Consider the following 19,156-nt stretch of genomic DNA (forward strand, 5'->3'; position numbering starts at 1 on the left):
ATTAAACGTAGTTGTTTTGGTGATGCGCTAGGTATGGCACTGTCAACACTGAAGCTTTAAACTAATTATTTTAAACAGACTGCGCTGTTGCTATCTGCCCGAGCGTGTTTTTTGCTATCTGCTCGAAAGTTTTTTTTTTTTTTTTTTCTTTTCCCCGAGCGTAAAAGACGCCCGCGAATGCACGAAAAATTGCCCTGCGACTGGCTGCTCGACGCGCTTTGCGGGTATTCGCCGGCATCTTTCACGCTCGGAAAAATACTTTTATGTAGCACTTACGGAGTAAAAGAAAGCTGTATCGGCAGTTTCTCATGTCGCTCTACAACTTTCTCATTGACACTCTTAGTCTAATAACAATAATTGAGAAGTTCATTAATTGAGACTAATTATCTAATAATGAGGTGGAATGAAAAAAAAACCTAAGTATCTCCAAGCGACGGCAAACAACATTACATTGGTTCTGTCAAGCTACGTAACATTTGCATAGTTTTAAAGTTTGTCACAAGCTAACTGAAAAACCCTGTATAAGCGACAAGAATGCGCGCAAGCGCGAGACTTGCTTACCTTTCAAGATGTGAAGTAATCAAACCCTCCTTGTCTCGAAGGCACATAGGCGCCGACGCTCTTTCTGGAGCAAACACTGTCCAATTGCCGATGAACTCCAGCACACGAAAGCACAACTTTTAACAAGTTCCTCCACACACCATGATTCGAAGCCACAGCACCACGTTTTTCACGAGAGAACCCGGACAGGCGAGAACAAAGGAAGCTCGGATGGGCGCTGTAGTACACTCTAGACACTGGCGTTTCACACGAAACATACGGCGAAATAATAGCATTACATAAGTCCAGAGGTTTCATGATGATTAATGCACACGACAGGGACCACATTTTGTCGAGACACTTTCAAAACATGATTAAATTACCGTCTTGCTGCAACGAACACTCCTGCCCACACAACGTGGCCCAGCGGGCCGGGCATGACGTCACACTGCGGCAGCGCCACACTGCGGTAAACAAGTGAACGTAGCCTCCGAGATCTACATTCGTTTCTAGAAAATGCAGTTTGAAAAAGCACGGCCTTCGAGATTTAATTTTGTTACGCGGAGGAAGTCGTAGCTGGAAAGAAGGCCGGTATTTAAACAGCATTTATTAAGTTCAAAGTACCTGGGTGTGCTGTCTTTTTTTATAAAGCATATACAGGAATTTTAGGCGAACCATGCGCGAACTATTGCTGGCGGACACGAGCCAATCAGCGCTCAGCCCGTGCACCTCTGCTCCGTCTGCTTGCAATGGCGGACGGCCTTCGGGCGGCTGCGAGTACCACCGAGCACAAATTAGTGATCACCGCTCATACACACGATTCTTATGGCGCGAAGTGTCGTGTTTAAGAGAATATATGTGACCTCATCTTGAATCGGTGGAACCATATTTCCTCGTAGCGTAAGGAATAAAGACGACAAAACTGCCGATGGCTCACTTGCGGCGGCAGCTGGAGCTTCGGTCGAAGTGAAACAGGCGTACTGCTTGCATGCACGCGTAAACAAACAAATATGACCATGCTCCGTTCACAACTTTCACTACTCAGCCAACTGACAATTAAAAATTATTCACTTGCGCGCCCACGAAAGCATTTACGGGATCCGCGCTGCCGTATACTTATACCCCTGCGAATGTCAACACAGCAATCACACGCAGTTTTGAAAACACAGGCATTTTCTAGCAGCGACCGCACATTGTGAATTTGTTAGTGAGCGAATTTCAGCGTGTAATTTGCGTAGAGTACAAAAGGAAAGGTAGCTTGACAAAGTCGAGGTCCGAAAAAGCCGAGCCCCCCCCCCCCCCCCCCCCCCCCCATTCTTTTTACCTGGATACGCCAGGTAGATCTATCCGTAGCATGTGTTAACAGATAATTACTGTGTGCACTCTATGTTACCTCGATGTGCACTCGAGGGAGTGCACAGCCAGGTAACATCGAGTGCACACACAGGTAACATCCTCCCGTAAACACAAAGGACACATCCTACAGGGAAGATTAAGTTTGCCTCCTCGAGTCGTACGAAAGGATGAGTAAACATGCGGTACACACGAAGTATGTTTCCTCAGGGTCAGATAAAGGACAAGGAAACATAAAGGTCACATAGGTCACAAGAAGGAAACAGACAGGAAACATAAAGGTCGTGGCCATTTTCATAGGGGTGGCGGCGTGCGGTGTCCTTCAAGGACAGCGCGCGCCGCGATCTCGGAGGCCATGGGGGATCATATATATATATATGATCCTAGTTATATATGATTAGCCATATCTGCGGCATTCTTAACGTAGGGATGACGCACGCACGTGACGTCAGTTGCAGCGCGCGCGCTCTCGCGCAATTTGCAGTATAACGCGGTCTTTCGTCGCATGATTGCGTAGTCTTTCGCCGCAGTGAGCCTTAAGTCCTCGCATAAGCCACCATCTGTCAGGAAAGCCTAGACAATTACCGTCAGTGAATAAAAGAAAGATGCTCGCATTCTCGTATGAATTCATATACACTGTTCCATATGATGCACGCGTGCCTATACATCGTTTCTTTTTTCGCGCTTTTGTTCCGCGTCTGCGGCAACGCTACACGATATTTGGGCGCTCGTCCAACTCCATGCACGGTATATTTTTACGGCGTGCCGCTCGCGCCTCCAAGGCGAGAATAATACGCGAATTCCTACGCGTTACAGTCACGGAACGCGAACTTGGCTCATTCGTCAGTTTTAAATGCCTCGTGTTAAGCCGACGGCGAGTGCACAGTTGCCGCTAAGCACAAAAGGTGCGCGAGCAGAAAAAAAAAAAAAGCACCTTTGTGGAAACGGGTTCGCAACTGCACTGGCAGACCGAGCTGCAGTAACGGGTGAAATAGAACGGCGCGGTGCATAGGATATGTAGTTAATGGATGTGCCTCCTGGGTCGTTGCGTGCGTTGTATGCGCTCTGTTAAAAAGGATTCGGGTTATTACGTGCCAGGACTGCATAACCGAGAGAAAAAAAATATTCAGGTGGTCCAACTAGTTCCATACCAACTATATAGCTGAATTTTCTGTAGTTTTAAGCTTTAGGCGCGCCGCTCATTATTTGTCTCTGGCATCGATTTCTGCCGGAGCATTGCGTATACGTCCTTAAAACAGCTCCGGCCGCTGGCGAAATTGTGTCGCAGTTTATGACGGTGTCGATTGCGTTGAGTAACCGCGAATCCGTATCGTGTCGTGCTTCGGTTTCATTTGCGTCCGACGACTCAGGTACTTGAGCTGTTTGTGTGTGTGTGGGGGGGCATTTCGCGACGCGAGGCTCCACTAAACACACTTTTTTTTCCCTCGCCACCGCGTCTGCATGCTCGAATTAGGAATGGAAATGACTCTTATTAATAATGGGCGAATGACACGCTGTTGAACGTGTGCATCTGTACTAGTTACAGCTAGATCGATGGAGCGCATGCGCGGTATTGATCCATTACAGTGGCTTCCCTGTATTTTGCCGTCGAAATGCGTAAGTCCTCTTCTGCGCATGACGTTGTGGATGGCGTTCTCCGCCAGAACGAAGGGTGCGCGCACTGCTCTTACGTCCCGGTAAGCGTGTAATCGCTTTGCATGACTGATAATGACGGGCTGCAGGCTCCGGAGGTCTCTTTGTCGTTCCGCTCTTAGCTTGCCGGCAGGGCCGGATATAACCGATACATCATGGAAGAATGATCAATCTATGACTACACCGCATGCAGTCCGCATGCAGGGTCGCGCCAGGGTCAGCATATCGGCTAACCGACGTGTCCGCCACTTGCTTGAAGCGGCAACAGGCCTATATGGAGCCAGCGTTGCCCGGCCTTTTTCGATAATTGCAGGTCAGCTACCTGGATAAACATACGCTTGTCCATTCTGGCGAACCGAAGTGTCTCCACTGCGTTGGGGTAGCCTGTGGTTAAAACGCGGCATTTAGACCAAAGGTTCAGCACAGTGACTGTCGCACCCAACCATGCATAAGTGCCAATTGTGTGTAGTCTCGCAACTCCGGTCCCATCGGTCAATGTTGAGCCTTCGGCCCTATAGACGCAACAAACTTCGCGAAAGCTGCTTCCGCGTCGCCGACATCAGTTATAATAATGCGCACACAGGCTCCATATCGGCCGTACGGGATATTCCGAAACTATACAATGCCTACCCCTTTGACAGACGAAACACACTGCACAGGTACCCGGTCAGCTTCGGATGCAGTGGGTTCCACGGTTTACTATTTTTGCCCACGTGCAGGGCGACATCGCCACCCCCACAGGTGCTTTGGACGCACCTGTCCCAAGTGACCCCCAGGGTGATTTCTTCCACCAGCAAGGAGATTCTAAGCAGCACCACCCGAGATTCAATCCCACCGTGTGATTCAGACCTCGGCCTTATACCCGCCATGAGAAGGTGGCGTTGCGTAGACTCCGTCCGTAGTTGCAGACACTTACCCGGTCGGTCATCTATGCCTGGCCACATCTGCGTGGACAATTTGGGTATATACCCGCTCATATGTTGCTCAGCTCGAGCGTCTGCTACTACAATGAAACACCTATCGTAGGGCATGCCGTGGCCTAAGCCAGATCCGACGGCACTACATGCAAACGGCGGGTCTTCATCCCACGTGGCCACCGGACTATGATTCTTGGCCCCATGGCACCATTCATCGAGCACTATACCCACGGACATCGCCATAACCGGCCGACATTTATGTATTTAATCGTTTATGGCCTGTCCAGTGTGGTTTGATCCAGTTTGCGCCAAGCATACCCTCCCCCTCTCCCATGTGGGCCAGTGGTACTGGTATTCCGAGGCTGGAGTGTGAGCCGCTTGAACCCGGGGCTATACGCCCTGTCGCTGAGCAGTGCACCGCGCAGCGTGAGCGTCAGACACATGCGCGTGAGTAAATCTTAATAATCTCTTCGGCTATTTCTCTGGCGTTTTAACATTCATGCGCGAGCGCGCGCTGCTGTAGTGTTTTTGTTGCGCAGACTGCGAAATTAGCGGGAATAGCGAGCATCTATAGCCGGCGTTCCGCTGTTAAGTTCCTGCAGCGGTGTTGCTTACAGTTTCACTATACGCCAACGAGGAGGTGGAAATAATACGCAGCAGCTGGTTTGTACGGCCTTTCGCGATGACCCTGTTCATTGCCTTGTGCCGGTGCGTGCATGGCAGTGCGGATGTGAAGGGACGCCCTGTATACTTGATTCGCTGTATTCGTCAGCGATGCAGATGGCGTAAATATCAAAAATAAGATACGGACAGTTCTTGAACAAAGGACTCTGATAATGACTAGATGCAGGAGCGAGAACATCGCTTAAAAGGAAATAGGAATGGTCATACGTTTATACTTTTTTTTTCTCTCGCTCATTTGATGATTGGTTGGGGTGTGTGAATTTCGTAAAAACAGCCCTTTTTCAAATAAAAGTTGCCGAGTTAATCGGGCGGGAAAGTGACGCATACTCTACCTTCTCCCTTCTAGGACACTGACCCAAGTATTGTAGAACCATTAAAAAGGTGTCCACGTTTCACTTCGTCATTTGACACTATTCGCAGCGTACCATATGTAGGGTCGTCCACTTCATGGAAAACGCATCATTAGTATTCGAGCACTCACAGCAGTCTCATTTCGGCACGAAATGTAGCAATCTAATCTTTCAATAGATAACTTCCATTAGGCGCCACATCACATTTTCCTCGTGGCAAAAAAAAAAAGTATTGAAATAATACTAGCTTGAATACTACTAAGGTTTTCCCCCCTAAGAGTGAACGAGCTTGTAGTACCTATCGTAGCATCCGAGCGAAGTATTTGTCTTTGCGCCTCTGTGGGGCAAAGAGCTGGTGACCTAGAGAGGCAAGGGTGAACGTTTACACAAAGCAGTAATGAGCTGCGTTGCACACGCAACCTGTACACGTAAATTGTACGTGTCCTGACGCATCGCTCGTGTCGCAGCAGCTAATCCGCGTCTCGCTTGTACCAGCGATGCGCCCTGTAAGATCTCCGAGTGGCCTGGTTTTGATCTTGCCATGCCTGTACTGTACATCTAGGTCGACGACGCAGATCGTAATCGGCGCCTCATTGTTTGCATTTTTCGCGCTTGCCCAGATTTCCAATCTGCCAATAAAAAAAAAAAAAACTGTCTACAGACTATACAGCCTAAGTATGCTGTATAGTGCGTGCGCGCGCTCAGGTATGCAGTTGAGAGGTTTCTTGCTGACCCGCATTTTCCCCCCCGCCATCTTGATATTCGTTCGCGGTCTTTCACGTTTCGCAGGTACGTTAGTACTCTTATCTTTCCTTGCGTGCTCAGCGTGCGAGTCAGCCAGTGGCCTTATCTAAACTCATCTCGTCGCACTTGACGAAAGCCGCAGTACGCTATCCGCACGTGATTTGTGTGCAGGTGTGGCGCATTGTGTCGCCTCGCGGTCAAGTTACGAAGGGGCGGGCGGCGCGGAACAATGGGCGCCCCTGACCTCGCTGCACGGGAAATATAGAAACGCGCCGATCCAATCAAGAGAGAAACCCTATGGGAGTCTCTAGGAGTTGGGTACAGTGTGCGCAGTTCGTTCAGTGGGTGCGCTCGCTTATAATGTATACACGGCACGCTCTGAACGTGTTTAAGAGGCGGTATAGTTCTTCGTGCTGTTGACACATGAAGAGTTGTTTAATAATCGATGGTTTTCCGAAATTTGCGTACCTGATGTCCGTCATTTCGGGTTCGACGTTACATGTTTAACTTACCGCTATAGCCCGTTGGGCCGCTTCGGTCATCTGCCAGCCTTACACGCGCTATCATGCCGCACTGCGCGTATCACGCGCAGAGCTGACTGGTGACGCAGGCGCAGTACTGAGTTACCGAAATATGGTCCTCGTTGTTGGAAGACGCCATTGCATACACACTCACACACGCACACAAATTGTAAAAAGAGCTCGGAGGACCACGAGCGGAGTTTGAGTTTAGCGCATATGCCTTGCCACTATATGCTATACGTATAAAATTCGGTTCGCCGAGTCGTTTGGAATTGCGGTCTTTAATACTCTCTACCAGCGGTAACGCTAAAGCGTTGTGCTATAAACTCTCACAATGACGTGTCAAGGCTTCCAGTGATCTCTCAAACTGGGCGGGATGTCCGCGTTTCATTTCGCTCTTGATGCTTCGTCGCCTTCGCCCGCCCGTTCCTCAGCGTCTCAGGTGTTGATGTCGCCTACGATATTGCCGCTCTACGTCTTCGTGTAAGCCGACTTATAGCTACTTCCTGTTGGTTTGTGTATGGATGAGTGGCGTGGCCTTCTGCTTCTAGATGTAAATCTCACCTGCTCTCACTTCCTGACCAAACAGTCCAGCCCATCTATACCTCGCTGCTTTGTGCGCGACCGACCGTTCTTCGAAGGCACTCTTTCCGTGTCGCCCCACGTATTAATCTCTGCGTCCTATTTTCCCGAAACCTCTTCTACCTAAAACCCGTTCCAGTCGATTGCGTCGTCTATCTATCGTGTTGTTGTTACGTTTGTAGACAAACGGGGGGAAAACAAAATGATCGACGCAAGCTGCGGACGGCATTCCCTGGCTATCACCTTCGGCGACTCGAGTCAGCGGCGAAAGTAGTCGGTCAACCAACGAGAGCTTCTTTCTCGCGTTTGCCCGACCCTTGTGCGCATGCGTTCAGTGCCGATTCCCGCGAAATATCGCGAAAGTAAAAAGTAGTCATCCGAGAATACGTCCCCGGGTAACTATAACTGGCATTGCAAGGGGCGTGGCACCTGCCTGCTCTTCAGGGAGGGAGGGTGTCCATATACACTTTAAGGATGCCTATGTACGTACAGAGAGTTCAAGCGTATTAATTTCCTTACAAGAATCCGCCAGAGAAAAATATTGTTTGCGCATGCGCGAAAATACTGTAACACCTTTATAGATGTTTTTTTTTCTGTCTAATAAAAACGAAATCACTTGAGAGAGTGAAGCGCTGTGCTGTCTACTTCCTTTCTTTGTCCGTGTCTACAGTGGGCTTCAATCTAAGTCAAATATGAACGACTTCCTCTATACTCGTCCTATACGCTATGTAGGCTATCGGCTTGCTCGCGATATCGCCTCTATTCACTCGACGCGCGTTGTGCAATTCTGCCAAACCATCACTTGCACGTCTTTTGTGCGTCGTCCTAGTTTTTTCCTATGCGCGCTCTTCCGTCTGTCATCACGACGTACTACGTGCTCGACCCGGACGACGTCATCTGCCCGCGCTGGCTTCCTCCGTCTTTCAGTGGTACAGGGTAGCCGTTTCTTCTTGGTTTTCTGCGTGCACCACCTTGGCTTTCACCACTGTGACTTTCCTCAATGTTTCCTTCCTCTTCGTCCTCTTGCGCACTTCATAGCTCTTCACGTGTCAGGTGTGACCCTTGTCACGAGTCGCACCCAGCCTTTTTTTTTTTCTCTAGCTTCCTTTCTCGCATTGCTGGTTGAACATTTTTTTTTTTTTTTTAGTTTGGAGGACTTGCCGTGAGAAAAAAAAATATGGGAGAAAAGAAAGGCGTACAGCGCTGCCTCAAGAAAAAACAGCAATTGGCTAACGTCAAATTGTTCCCGCTCTGACATCTTCATCGCCCCGCCAGATCTTTTCAATCATCCTTCCGGAAGTTCCTTCCAAAGACTTCCTTTGCCGCGTTGCTAATAGTTTTCGCATTTCCTCTTCCTGAATAACTGAACTGACTTACTGAATGACTGGTGCTTGAGGGGGCCCGGTTGGTTCTTATGACGCTTCTTATGGAAACTTATGGCAACCTCAAAGGTGTGCTGACATGACGCTTTCCACATTTTTTTTCATTGAATGGAGGTCTAAACTAAGCCCCACAAAAATATTGGCAATTGTCAAAGCGCCTTAACTAGTGGACTATAATACCGATTTCTGCGAACTGGTTAACGGTATACAGGGAGTGGGTGCGTGATGACGGAGTCGCTCGCTGCGACTGCCATATGTGCGGGAAGCCAGAAGAAACGCGACCTTTATCATAATTTATTATTATTATTATTATTATTATTATTATTATTATTATTATTATTATTATTATTATTATTATTATTATTATTATTATATTTTATTAACGGTGTCATCAAATGTAGCCTTATTGCTACACATCAGCAGATTTGCCTCTGTGCCATGACGTGGCGACGGTGTCGACGACGCCATGTTTGGCGTTTCGAGGGTAACCTAATTTATCATCAATATAAGTTATTACAGCGAAACTGTATATGGCTAGGTCCTGACTAAAAGTGCGTGCGTTGACAGGGTGTGTATAAAATATTCGCGTCGACAAAATTGAATCCACAATAGCCAATGTATGTATTAACCTAAGTGTCAAAACCAGTGATGGATGACCAATCACAGTCTACCCAACAATCCACCTGTTAAGGTTGATGAAGGTGGATCAAGTCTGATTAAGGTCGATTAAAGATGGCTAGGTTGGATTAAGGTGGATTGTCGACTAAGGTGGATTAAGGTAAATTAGGGTGGATTAAGGTAGATTATGGATTACGGTAGATTGGGCTGGATTAAGGAGGATTAGGGTGGATTAAGGTGGATGAAGGATGATTAAGGTGGATTAGGGTGTCGGTTTTTGATGCTTTAATTGAATATATATATATATATATATATATATATATATATATAATTTCGTCATTTTAGAAGAACACACATAACAGCTTCGCTGGTCGTCCTTCAGAGTGGAAGGGGACTGAGCTTTTTTTAAGTGTTTCCCAACCTTAATACTTGCAAAGTTCCATTTTACTTGCGAGAAGCGTATGAAATATAGGTCTGTAACTTAGCAAGAAAAAAAATTACGTACATAAATATGTATATGCGTACGTCAAATCGCTTGAGCGCATATTTTCAACAAAAATATATGCACTGCGTGCCTGAACACTGTCTCCGTAAAGTTGACTGCAGAGTGAGGCGGGCAGCTATTCTCGTCGCGTCTTCGCGACAGTCGCCCGTGAGGCTAAGCGCGCACGACGATCGTTGCGCGAAAACGCCGAGCCGTCCTCGTCCGAGCGGGGACACCCTAGGCCATTCATTTTGCAAAGGTCAGCAGTGCTGTTTTATTTTCGTCGCAACGGCGTCACGCGCGCCGCGCCGCTTCGACTACACGCACTGCACGCACTGTGCAGGGTGCCGTGAAGAGGAGGAAGAAAAAAGGTGAAAGGGGAAGAGGAAGACGGTTAAACAGAAATGAGCCAGCTTGGCGTGACGAACGAGAGACTGCTTTATACATGCAGGCTCCGCGCCGTGCACACAGAGACGCGCCTGCCGTCTGCTGGATGCATCGGGGTCGGCCGTTGCCGCTCGTTGATGGGAGAGTGCGGCCGATGAACAAGGTCGTCCGCCCCCGTGGGCGCTGGCCACTGCCTCGGCCGCGCGCTCGCGTCAGGCACACATCTGTTGCGCGCCCCCGTGTGTGTGTGTTTGTGGTGTAAATTAAGGGCCGTCGCCCCTAGCTGGCCCCTCCGAGCAGGTCGGGGATTCGAATACCGGTTCACATCATCATCATCATCATCATCATCATCATCATCATCATCATCATCATCATCATCCTATACCGTATTTGTCCACTGCAGGACGAAGGCCTCTCCCTGCGATCTCCAATTACTCCTGTCTTGCGCTAGCTGATTCCAACTTGCGCCTGCAGATCTATTTCCTAGCTTCATCGTATATACTCCATGTATGGAATACTGGTCCGTATACTCCCTTGCAATTTATGGTTTGCTGGTTGTTCAGACTTGGACGAGTGGCTGTAGCCTGAAGTGATGTTTACAGCGCTACAAGTGCTGCTGTATAGTGCTGTGCGGTGACAGCATGCGGTGACAGTGACCGACTGTGATTGTGTGTCTGTGCTCCTTTCTTTCTTTACTTCTACTTTCCTGTCACTTTACCTCCCTCTTCCCTCTCTCCCCAGCATAGGGTAGCAAGCCGGATCTGGCCATGTGGTTAACCTGCCTGCCTTCTTTCTCTTCTCTCTCTCTGGTTGTTGTTGGCTAAGTGTAGCCGAGTAAGGGCCAACTGACGAGTTCAGAAGACGCGTCTTTACTCAAGTCGCGCTCGAGGCTCGCGTGAGAGCCAGTGATGCCCTCGGCATAACGCAGCACCATCGTCGCCAGCCTGCATTCAGTTGCCAACCAGCCGGATCGAGTGTCAAAACAACGCGATGTCCGTTCTCTCACCCGCCGCGGTGGCTTAGCGGCTATGGTGTTGCGTTGCTAAGCGCGAGGTCGCGGGATCAAATCCCGGCCGCGGCGGCCGCGTTTCGATGGAGGCGAAATGCGAAAACGCCCCTGTCTCGATCGTGCATTGGGGGGCGCGTCAAAGATCCCCTCGTGGTCACAATTAATCCGGAGTCCCCCACTACTGCGTGCCTCATAATCAAATCGTGGTTTTGGCACGTAAAACTCGGGAATTCAGTTCGTCCATTTTCCCACGTGACCTTCTTATCCGTCATGACGTCGCGACAATGTCACCTTCTTAGAAACGAAACCGAAACTCGCTGTAGAAAAGGTATTATATTAAGTTATTTAGGGTACTCTCAGGCTTTGCCTTGATTTCTTCTAGTTTTTCGAGGTCCCCGACCTTCATTTAACGCAAAAAACACGAGTCGAAAATAGCACTCACTCATGTGATGGCCTCCCAAGAATAGTTGCCCAGAAAACCATTACTAAGTCTTTGATCGTTATTTAATGGTAGCTCAGTAGCCTGTGCTTTCTTACGCTCGGTCCATGCGACTACTTCTTTCACGGGGCATTGTGATGAAATGAAATGTGAAAGCGGATATGGCCGTGCGTTGGGAACATCCCCGTTGCCACATAAAGAACACGCCGCAGTCTTAATGAATGCGGCGGCTGTAGCTGTGCCTCTGGCAGGCGCGTACTGTTTTGCATTAAGCGCCCCCGGCTTTTAATTAGCTTGCGGATATACGTGAACATCCGGGCGCCGGTAGCCGAGGTCGGCCGAGAACGGGATAGAGTATATGCGGTGATATTGCGAAATTAGTAGGTCTTTAGGTATACAAGATGGGGCAATGGTACACCGTTGCTCTTTTTTTTTTTGTTTCATTGGGCCCGAGTCGGTTTCTATGGACATACGGGGAGATAAAGAAGCTTGCGTTAACCACTAAGCCATAAGCTGAACTGCAGGCGGTCGCAATGAAGGCAATGTACGCGCCGTGGTGGCTCAGTTTCCGTTGCGGTCCGCTCTGACGACAAGGTCGCAATTTGGGGGAGGGGGGGGGGGGGCGGATTGCGAAAACGTTTGTGCGGTCACATAAAATAAGTCGCAATCTTGCCCGAAAGGCGAATCATTGATAGCGATAGCAAAGTATTATATTACTACACAAAGCAAGGTTCGAAGTCTTGTCCACCGTGTAAATTGCAGTAAACGTTCGCCTACTAATTAAATTAGGAAGCACGGTGTCACGGGCGTACGGGCAAACATGAGCAGATGTCACTCGATGACCGCGAACACTCGCTGCCACAACGCTGGCGGGATGCAGAACGGCAGCAGCGGCGAGCGGATTCCGCATCGTGCTGCCTCATCGCATCAACGCGAACTTGGCGCGCGAGAACACACGGCGCACACGAAGCCATCAGCCATGTCGGGGTGCCCTGCCGTTGCACTCGCCTCAGATTACCTGCATTATACGGCGCGCGCTGCCGCGGCCGGACTAGAAAAGGAGACGACGCCGCGCATCAAGCCACCACCTTTCCCTGCTCACCCTCGCACCTACAGCATACGGGGCCCGGCAGCGATCTTATCGCACTTGGACTTTATACGGAACGTCACGGCGACGGCGGCGGAAATTCGCCTGGAGTGTCTGTATAATTGCTATCCCAGTAAAATGTGATTAGGTTACACCGCGAAGAGGAGCCACGGGTGCTCGAAACCAACTATGAGGTCACGGGAGTCCGTCTAATTTTTCTGTGAATAGCCGAACTTTCACGTAGCCTTAAGCGATGGGAGAATTTAGTGATGCTTGAAGAACCAATCGCCAGCAGTCGAATTCCAACAGTGCTAATTCTTGAAGTGTTGACTTTATACACGCAAAAAAAAGGGGGGGGGAGGGGAAAGAAGACATTGCGCTGAACTCACGCACTGCGAGAATTGGTAGACGCGAGGATTCTCGACGGTTTTCATGGCACGCTCATTACCGAGAGACTGTTGGCCTCGCGATGCCAGTGGGATTGCAAGTACGGGATTACGAAACCTAACGCTCGACGTTTAGCTGTCTATATAGATATCCCTTGCAAATACATTGTCAGCTATACGAACACAATTTGGGATACATAACCAGCGCTTCTATGCGCAAGTGCGTTCACTCCAGCCTCCTCTCCACTTACGTCGCAGCTGGTCTTTGTGTTTTCCCTCTCCGCGTCACAGCTGTGAGGGAAAGAACAAAGAACAACTCTCTGTCACAGTCTTTCGCGTCACACACGTCGTACACTGGTGTTAGATCGAACCACCAAGACACAACCTTTTTTTTAAAGAATAGAATAGTATATTCAAGGGTAGTTCTACATAGAGAAACGTGTATAAAATACGTCTGTATCCCAGGCCAAGGCTAGTTGAGAGCTATCCCAGTCGTAACATTTTACAGCGGCAAAATAGATTTAAAAAAAATCGCATATACACATTGACACACAGAGTGAGATAGGGAGTGCTATTATGGTATGTGGAGAGCTTATCCTATAGCGACGGACTTTGCATACTGCTCCATACACTTTCACAGAATATTTGATTACACACTCTCTGGGATGAACCCAATTTACTGGGCGACAAGCCGAACTAGGTACGCAAAGATAACGAGCACATACGTATGTGATATACCTATATCCTCTTAAGACCCCCTTGTACAATACATATTGCACATTGCCTTTAACTTTTTTTTCCGAAATTCAATCGGAAGTGACTACACAGTTCTGAGTACGAAGTGTGGTGCATGTGTAACTGTAAATAAGTGTTTTACTCGTAGTCTCGTCATCCGCTTTTGAGAAATTTGACACTCAGTTGACCTATAGAGACCTCTGTGTCGTCCCAGACGGCCGAAAGCAACCTTAAGGTGTGTTTCGAAATCGCCGAGATTGCGTTAAAATACTGGACGTGGCAGCAACATTCATCTTCATCTCTGCGTTTTAAGTCATGAAATGCGGTTTTTACCATAAAAAACATGAGGAGATGGAGACGTGAAGATGGAGACGCAGCTTCTGGCATCTAACTGTGGACTATAAATTTTAAAAGTTGTTTTTCGAGTTCGTAACATAACAGTAGACTATAAAGGCCACCTTGAAGAGCGATTATGTTCCATAGTTGTGTTCGGGTCTCAGGAGGATATACGTATTCGTAGTCAAACGGATTTTGCGGTCGACTACGAATAATCCCGACGAGACGGGCTTTCGTCAAACCCTCGATTGTACCTTCGACTGTACACACGCGTTCGTGTTCCGCTCGTCATTTCGCCGCCCGTACGAGTGGACGACGGATCGATCGCGGCTGTAAGCGATGTACGGTCACGCGCTCGTGACTATGGCAGCCGGGCAGCGGCGTGTGTCGATATATGTCGGCCGGCTACGCAAAAGCCGTGGAGCGAAGCTGGCGCTGCTGCTGCTTCGAAACGCTGCCGCGCGTACGTACAACTATATGGATACGTGCTGGCCGTCCTGTCCGTCCGAAAGGGGGCCGACTCCCATCTTGATCGTCGTCGTCGGCGGGCGCCGGCACGCGCCGTTGGTCGTGCGGAGCGAAACTGGAGCAAACGAGATCTCGAGGAAACCCGAGGGGGGTGGGCTGTGTGCAGCGCTGTTGTCCCGCTCGGAGGGACAGCTGCCGCACGATCTCCGATCCACGCAGTTCCTGCCTATGTAGCAGGGTGTGTTCTGACGTGGTTGCTTGTTGACTTCGTAATCCAACGGCATGCAATATTTGGTTTGTATACTGTGTGGGCTGCGCCTGCGAAGAAGGTAGAACAGTACGTGTAGTGTCAGAAAAAAAGTGGCCGCACTTTGTAAAATGCGAGCCGCAAGTAGTATAGTGCATGCAGGCAGGTAACCTGTAGGTGAAAAAGCGTAATATAAGTCCGTGATATGCTCGTTTATTTGCGTTGTTACAGAAATCGGAAAAGATAGGAAACTGGGGTGACAGGCCTGCTTAACGGGATCCCTGCTCGCTCTATAGGCAGTCACAACTGGTGTAGCATATCGAAAAAAAAAAAAATCAAAGCATGTAAAACAAGGAAATCAAGTCTGCTCGGAAAGTTGGTGCCAGGACACGCAAACGTCCTCAGCGGGATGCTCTAGTGGCATTAAAATACATCAAAACAGTATTGTACGAAGTACGTCAATATGAAGCAAGTCATATAACATTACTCACTCGTCAGGGAGCCTATTAGGCCACTCGTCCCGCACAAAAATTCAGAATGCTCATGAGAACTTGCCTTTGTTTAGATATGATGTGACCAAATTGAAAATACTTTGGCTATACGGGAAGGAACATAGCAGGGGTTGAGAGGATCGTGAAAGATGTCTCACTGACGCCCGTGCGTATCATCTATACAAGGTGTTTGATTTTAGCTGCACCAAATCTTTAAATGTTGCCTGCGGCAGATAGCTCAATTCTGATCGCAAGAATGGTGGATTGCTGATGCTGCTTTGTTGTGACTGTAGCACGAAGCTCGCAAGCGACAAATCTAGAGGATGGGACGCGTTGCGTTTCACTGCTGCAAGTATAGGCGGACGTTCTGGCGAAGCGATGGACGTATAGACGCCGATAACCGTCGCAGTGGCTGTGGCGCTATGTTCCGATGCGCACGAAGTCGCGGGTTCGAGTCCCAGCTCCAGCGAACCGCGTTCTCTTGATGACGGAATGTGAAGGAAACGACTGCGGCGTCGAGCTTTGGACTGCACGTTAAATAACCCCGCGTAGGCGGTCAGAATTTGTTTAAAAATTAAATTCTGGGGTATTACGTGTCCAAACTACAATGCGATTGCGAGGCACGCCGTATTTATAGCGGCGGACTCCGGATTGATTTTGACCACCTGAAAATCTTTAACGTGCACCCAATGTACGGTTGTCTTTTTTGCATTTCGCCCCCATTGAAATGCGTCCGCCGCGGCCGGGCTTTGATCCAGTGACCTGTGGCTTATAGCAGCACAACACCAAAACCACTTATATAGGCCACCACGGCGGGTTCAGAATTAATTCGGGGCACCGCGTGCGGCGCCTTTGGTGCTTTAGGTTTAACCTGTACAGACGTTGTGGCCTTGACCCCCGTCGGTAAAGTAGACATATACCGGCAGTGTGACAGCCTATCAATACTGCGGGAACTAAGCACCGGCCGCTTGCTCACAACCAACGACAAAAATGACGACAACAAAAGAATATCGCCGTCATGGGCGCGGAACGCGAGCAGCCAGCATATCGGTGGCCCTCTGCAGCTCTGCCTCACGACGACGCCCGCTAGCTCACTGGCACGAAACTGATCGACTAATGCGTGGCGCCCGGCACCCCCCGCGCGTGTAGAGGTTAACGTATTCCGCGGGGCCTCTCTGTTGGAGCGTGGACGACGTTCGTCGCGCGCCGCTTGCGGCTCCGGGAGCCGTGTGTATACCCTTGGCCTTGCCGCTGCGGCCCAGGCCAGCTTGCTTGCTCTTGCGCGTGAGTGGGGTGGGGTGACCGAGCAGCGCTGCTCGTCACCGGTCGGTCGGTCAGCCAGCCGGTCAGCCAGCCAGCCAGCCAGCCAGCCAGCCAGCCAGTCCGGCAATGGCACTATAGGTGACACTATGGACGACCGGCTCTGTTATGCGCTGCGCGCTGAATACAGCGCCGGGGACGAAAGAACAGTCAAGGCCAGACGAACGCAGGCGCGGTTGGACGTTGTAGGCAAGCTTCGACTGTATCCATTCTGTTGTTGTATTCGCTTGGGTGTTTTTTTTTTTCTTTCTAAAGATGATGTTATACCCGATTCACGAGAGCCGCCATCTTGGGCTGTTACACAAACACTTCTTTGAGAAGTGAAGTCTTGTATTATGGCCATGAAACGCTGAACGCGTTTACACGACTATTTTCGTGCTTGCAAATCGAATGTAGTAACGTGCATTTCGTTGTTAAAGATAGAAAACAGCAGCGTTAACAGCCCACGATGGCGCCACCTAACCGCTTTCGTAAAATAGTCATATAGTCGGCGGCAAGTCGGAGAATGCAGTGTTAAATGCACTGCTATCTAACTCGAAGATAATTGGGATAGATGCGCCGGCCAATTTCGGTTGTTCGTTATCATGATGCGTCATGGTGGAGACGAACTCCTTTCGATGCAGACGTCCTTCGGGAATCGTTTTGGAGCGCGCAGGCACTGGGGACAGTTGTAGTGTGGTCTTTGCGGAACTTGTAGTGAATCCTTAGGTTGTCACCGAGTGTAGGTATTTCATTTGTGGGGACTGACATGCACTGTGAAGTCGAGGGCAATTAAGCCTCCAGGGCTCGCCAGCTCACATCTCGTGTCACGCTTCTCGGTTCATTAGTTCGTGCTACGCCCACTGCTGAAAACCCGGGCCATGGCCACCACTGTACGATTCGATCTCGTACGAAACTTTTTCGAGATGCCATGAGCGTAGCTTGAGTCGATTATATAGAGCGCAGGTTTGTCGTCCGGGAGAGTGCGTCTGACACAATTAATTGTGCTGCTCCGAGCGAGCCTGGGAGCGCGCTTAGTGTTTGCGTATGCGCACCGTATGTATAAGCGTGACCTTTGACCCTCTGCTTTGTTGCGTGTTGTTTCGCAGGCTTCCTCCGGCAGCGGAGGCGGCGGCGTGGACGAGGCGTACATGACTTCGTCGCAGCGCGCCGACAGCCCGACGGACAGCGCACTGCCGCCCAGCGACCGCTGCTCGCCCGTCAACCACAAGGGCGGGTCAGTCTCCCTCTGCTCCTTTTGCCCCGAGACGGTGGTGACGTACAGTTTTTGGGGCGATGATCGCGTTATTGGGAAACCGTCCGCGAGCCACGACTATATTATATATGGCCGGCGATGATGTCGCGGCAGAAAACGCCGGCGCGGTGAAAAGAGTGTGACCTTGGCTATATATCCCGCCTATACACTCCAGCGAAACAGTTGTGCCGCCTCTACCCCGAGCAGCGTTTTGACGCCGTGAATGCAGCTTGAATGCCGGCATCCGTGACGTCATGTGCAAGCCATATAGGTGTACTCTTTAGTACACCTATCTGGCTGAGTAAATAACCCTTGTACAATGTCCAGCAAGAGTCACTCGTACCGTTAGAGGAAGCTTGGTTAGCCGGGAAAGACGCAAAAAAAAAAAAAAAAAAAAAAAAAAACCGAGACGTGTGGTGGCGCCACATTCGTGACTGAAGCACTTGAAACAGCCCTGGATAATGTAAATCTCGTCACAGTTGACTGATATGCGAGCTATATTTCCCACTTTCAGAAGTGTAGGGTAGCCAACCGGGCACATGTATCGCTGCCGTTCTTTGTTGCTCTCTCTCTCTCTCTCTCTCTCTATATATATATATATATATATATATATATCCATCACTTTCTAAATGCTCCCCTCTTGCGCGCATATCACTGTGCGTGCGTGCGTGCGTTTGGAGCGTGCGCACAGCGTCGACAGAAGTGAATCGGAATCAGCGGGAAGCGTCAACCGCTGTTTACACTCCACATCGTCCTGGCCTTTCAAAAAAGCCTTCCGTCGTAAATTGTCCACGAGAACGCGCGAGCAATGCGGCGCGGTCGGTCTGCCGTCAGCGCTCTCTGAGCAACCCGAGAGTGCTTTGATACGCGGCCAGTCACGGCTAAACACCTAGTGACGGCGCGGTATGCTACAGTGATGCACGGAACACGATTCAGATCGCACGGTGTTATGTGCGTCATAGTATATAGCGAAGCTAACCTTTCTCACGCGACGAGAATACCAAATGTATTGCTTGACAAGGTCATTTCGTACTTTTGTTACCCGCCGCGGTATAGGTCCAGTGGATATGTGGCGTTGCGCTGGCCGAGCTCGAGGTCGCGGGTTCGCCGCATTCCGATGGTGGCGGAATGGACAAACGCTCGTATAGAGTGCTTTGGGGGCACGTCAAGGAATCCCAGGTGGCCAACA

At 49.7% G+C, this 19,156-nt stretch overlaps 1 protein-coding gene across 6 annotated transcripts in view; it reads left to right on the plus strand.

The window, feature by feature from the left end:
* The window catches only part of LOC119453610 (rab11 family-interacting protein 4A), a 256,371-nt gene that overhangs the window by 197,572 nt on the left and 39,643 nt on the right, over positions 1-19,156 (plus strand). For all 6 annotated transcript variants that reach the window (XM_049668292.1, XM_037715668.2, XM_037715666.2 and 3 more), the window contains one exon: positions 17,822-17,949. In XM_049668292.1, coding sequence (XP_049524249.1) covers positions 17,822-17,949 — 128 coding nt within the window. The remainder of the gene's footprint in view (positions 1-17,821; positions 17,950-19,156) is intronic.

Source organism: Dermacentor silvarum, chromosome 5, assembly GCF_013339745.2.
Source record: "Dermacentor silvarum isolate Dsil-2018 chromosome 5, BIME_Dsil_1.4, whole genome shotgun sequence".
Lineage (NCBI taxonomy): Eukaryota > Metazoa > Arthropoda > Arachnida > Ixodida > Ixodidae > Dermacentor > Dermacentor silvarum.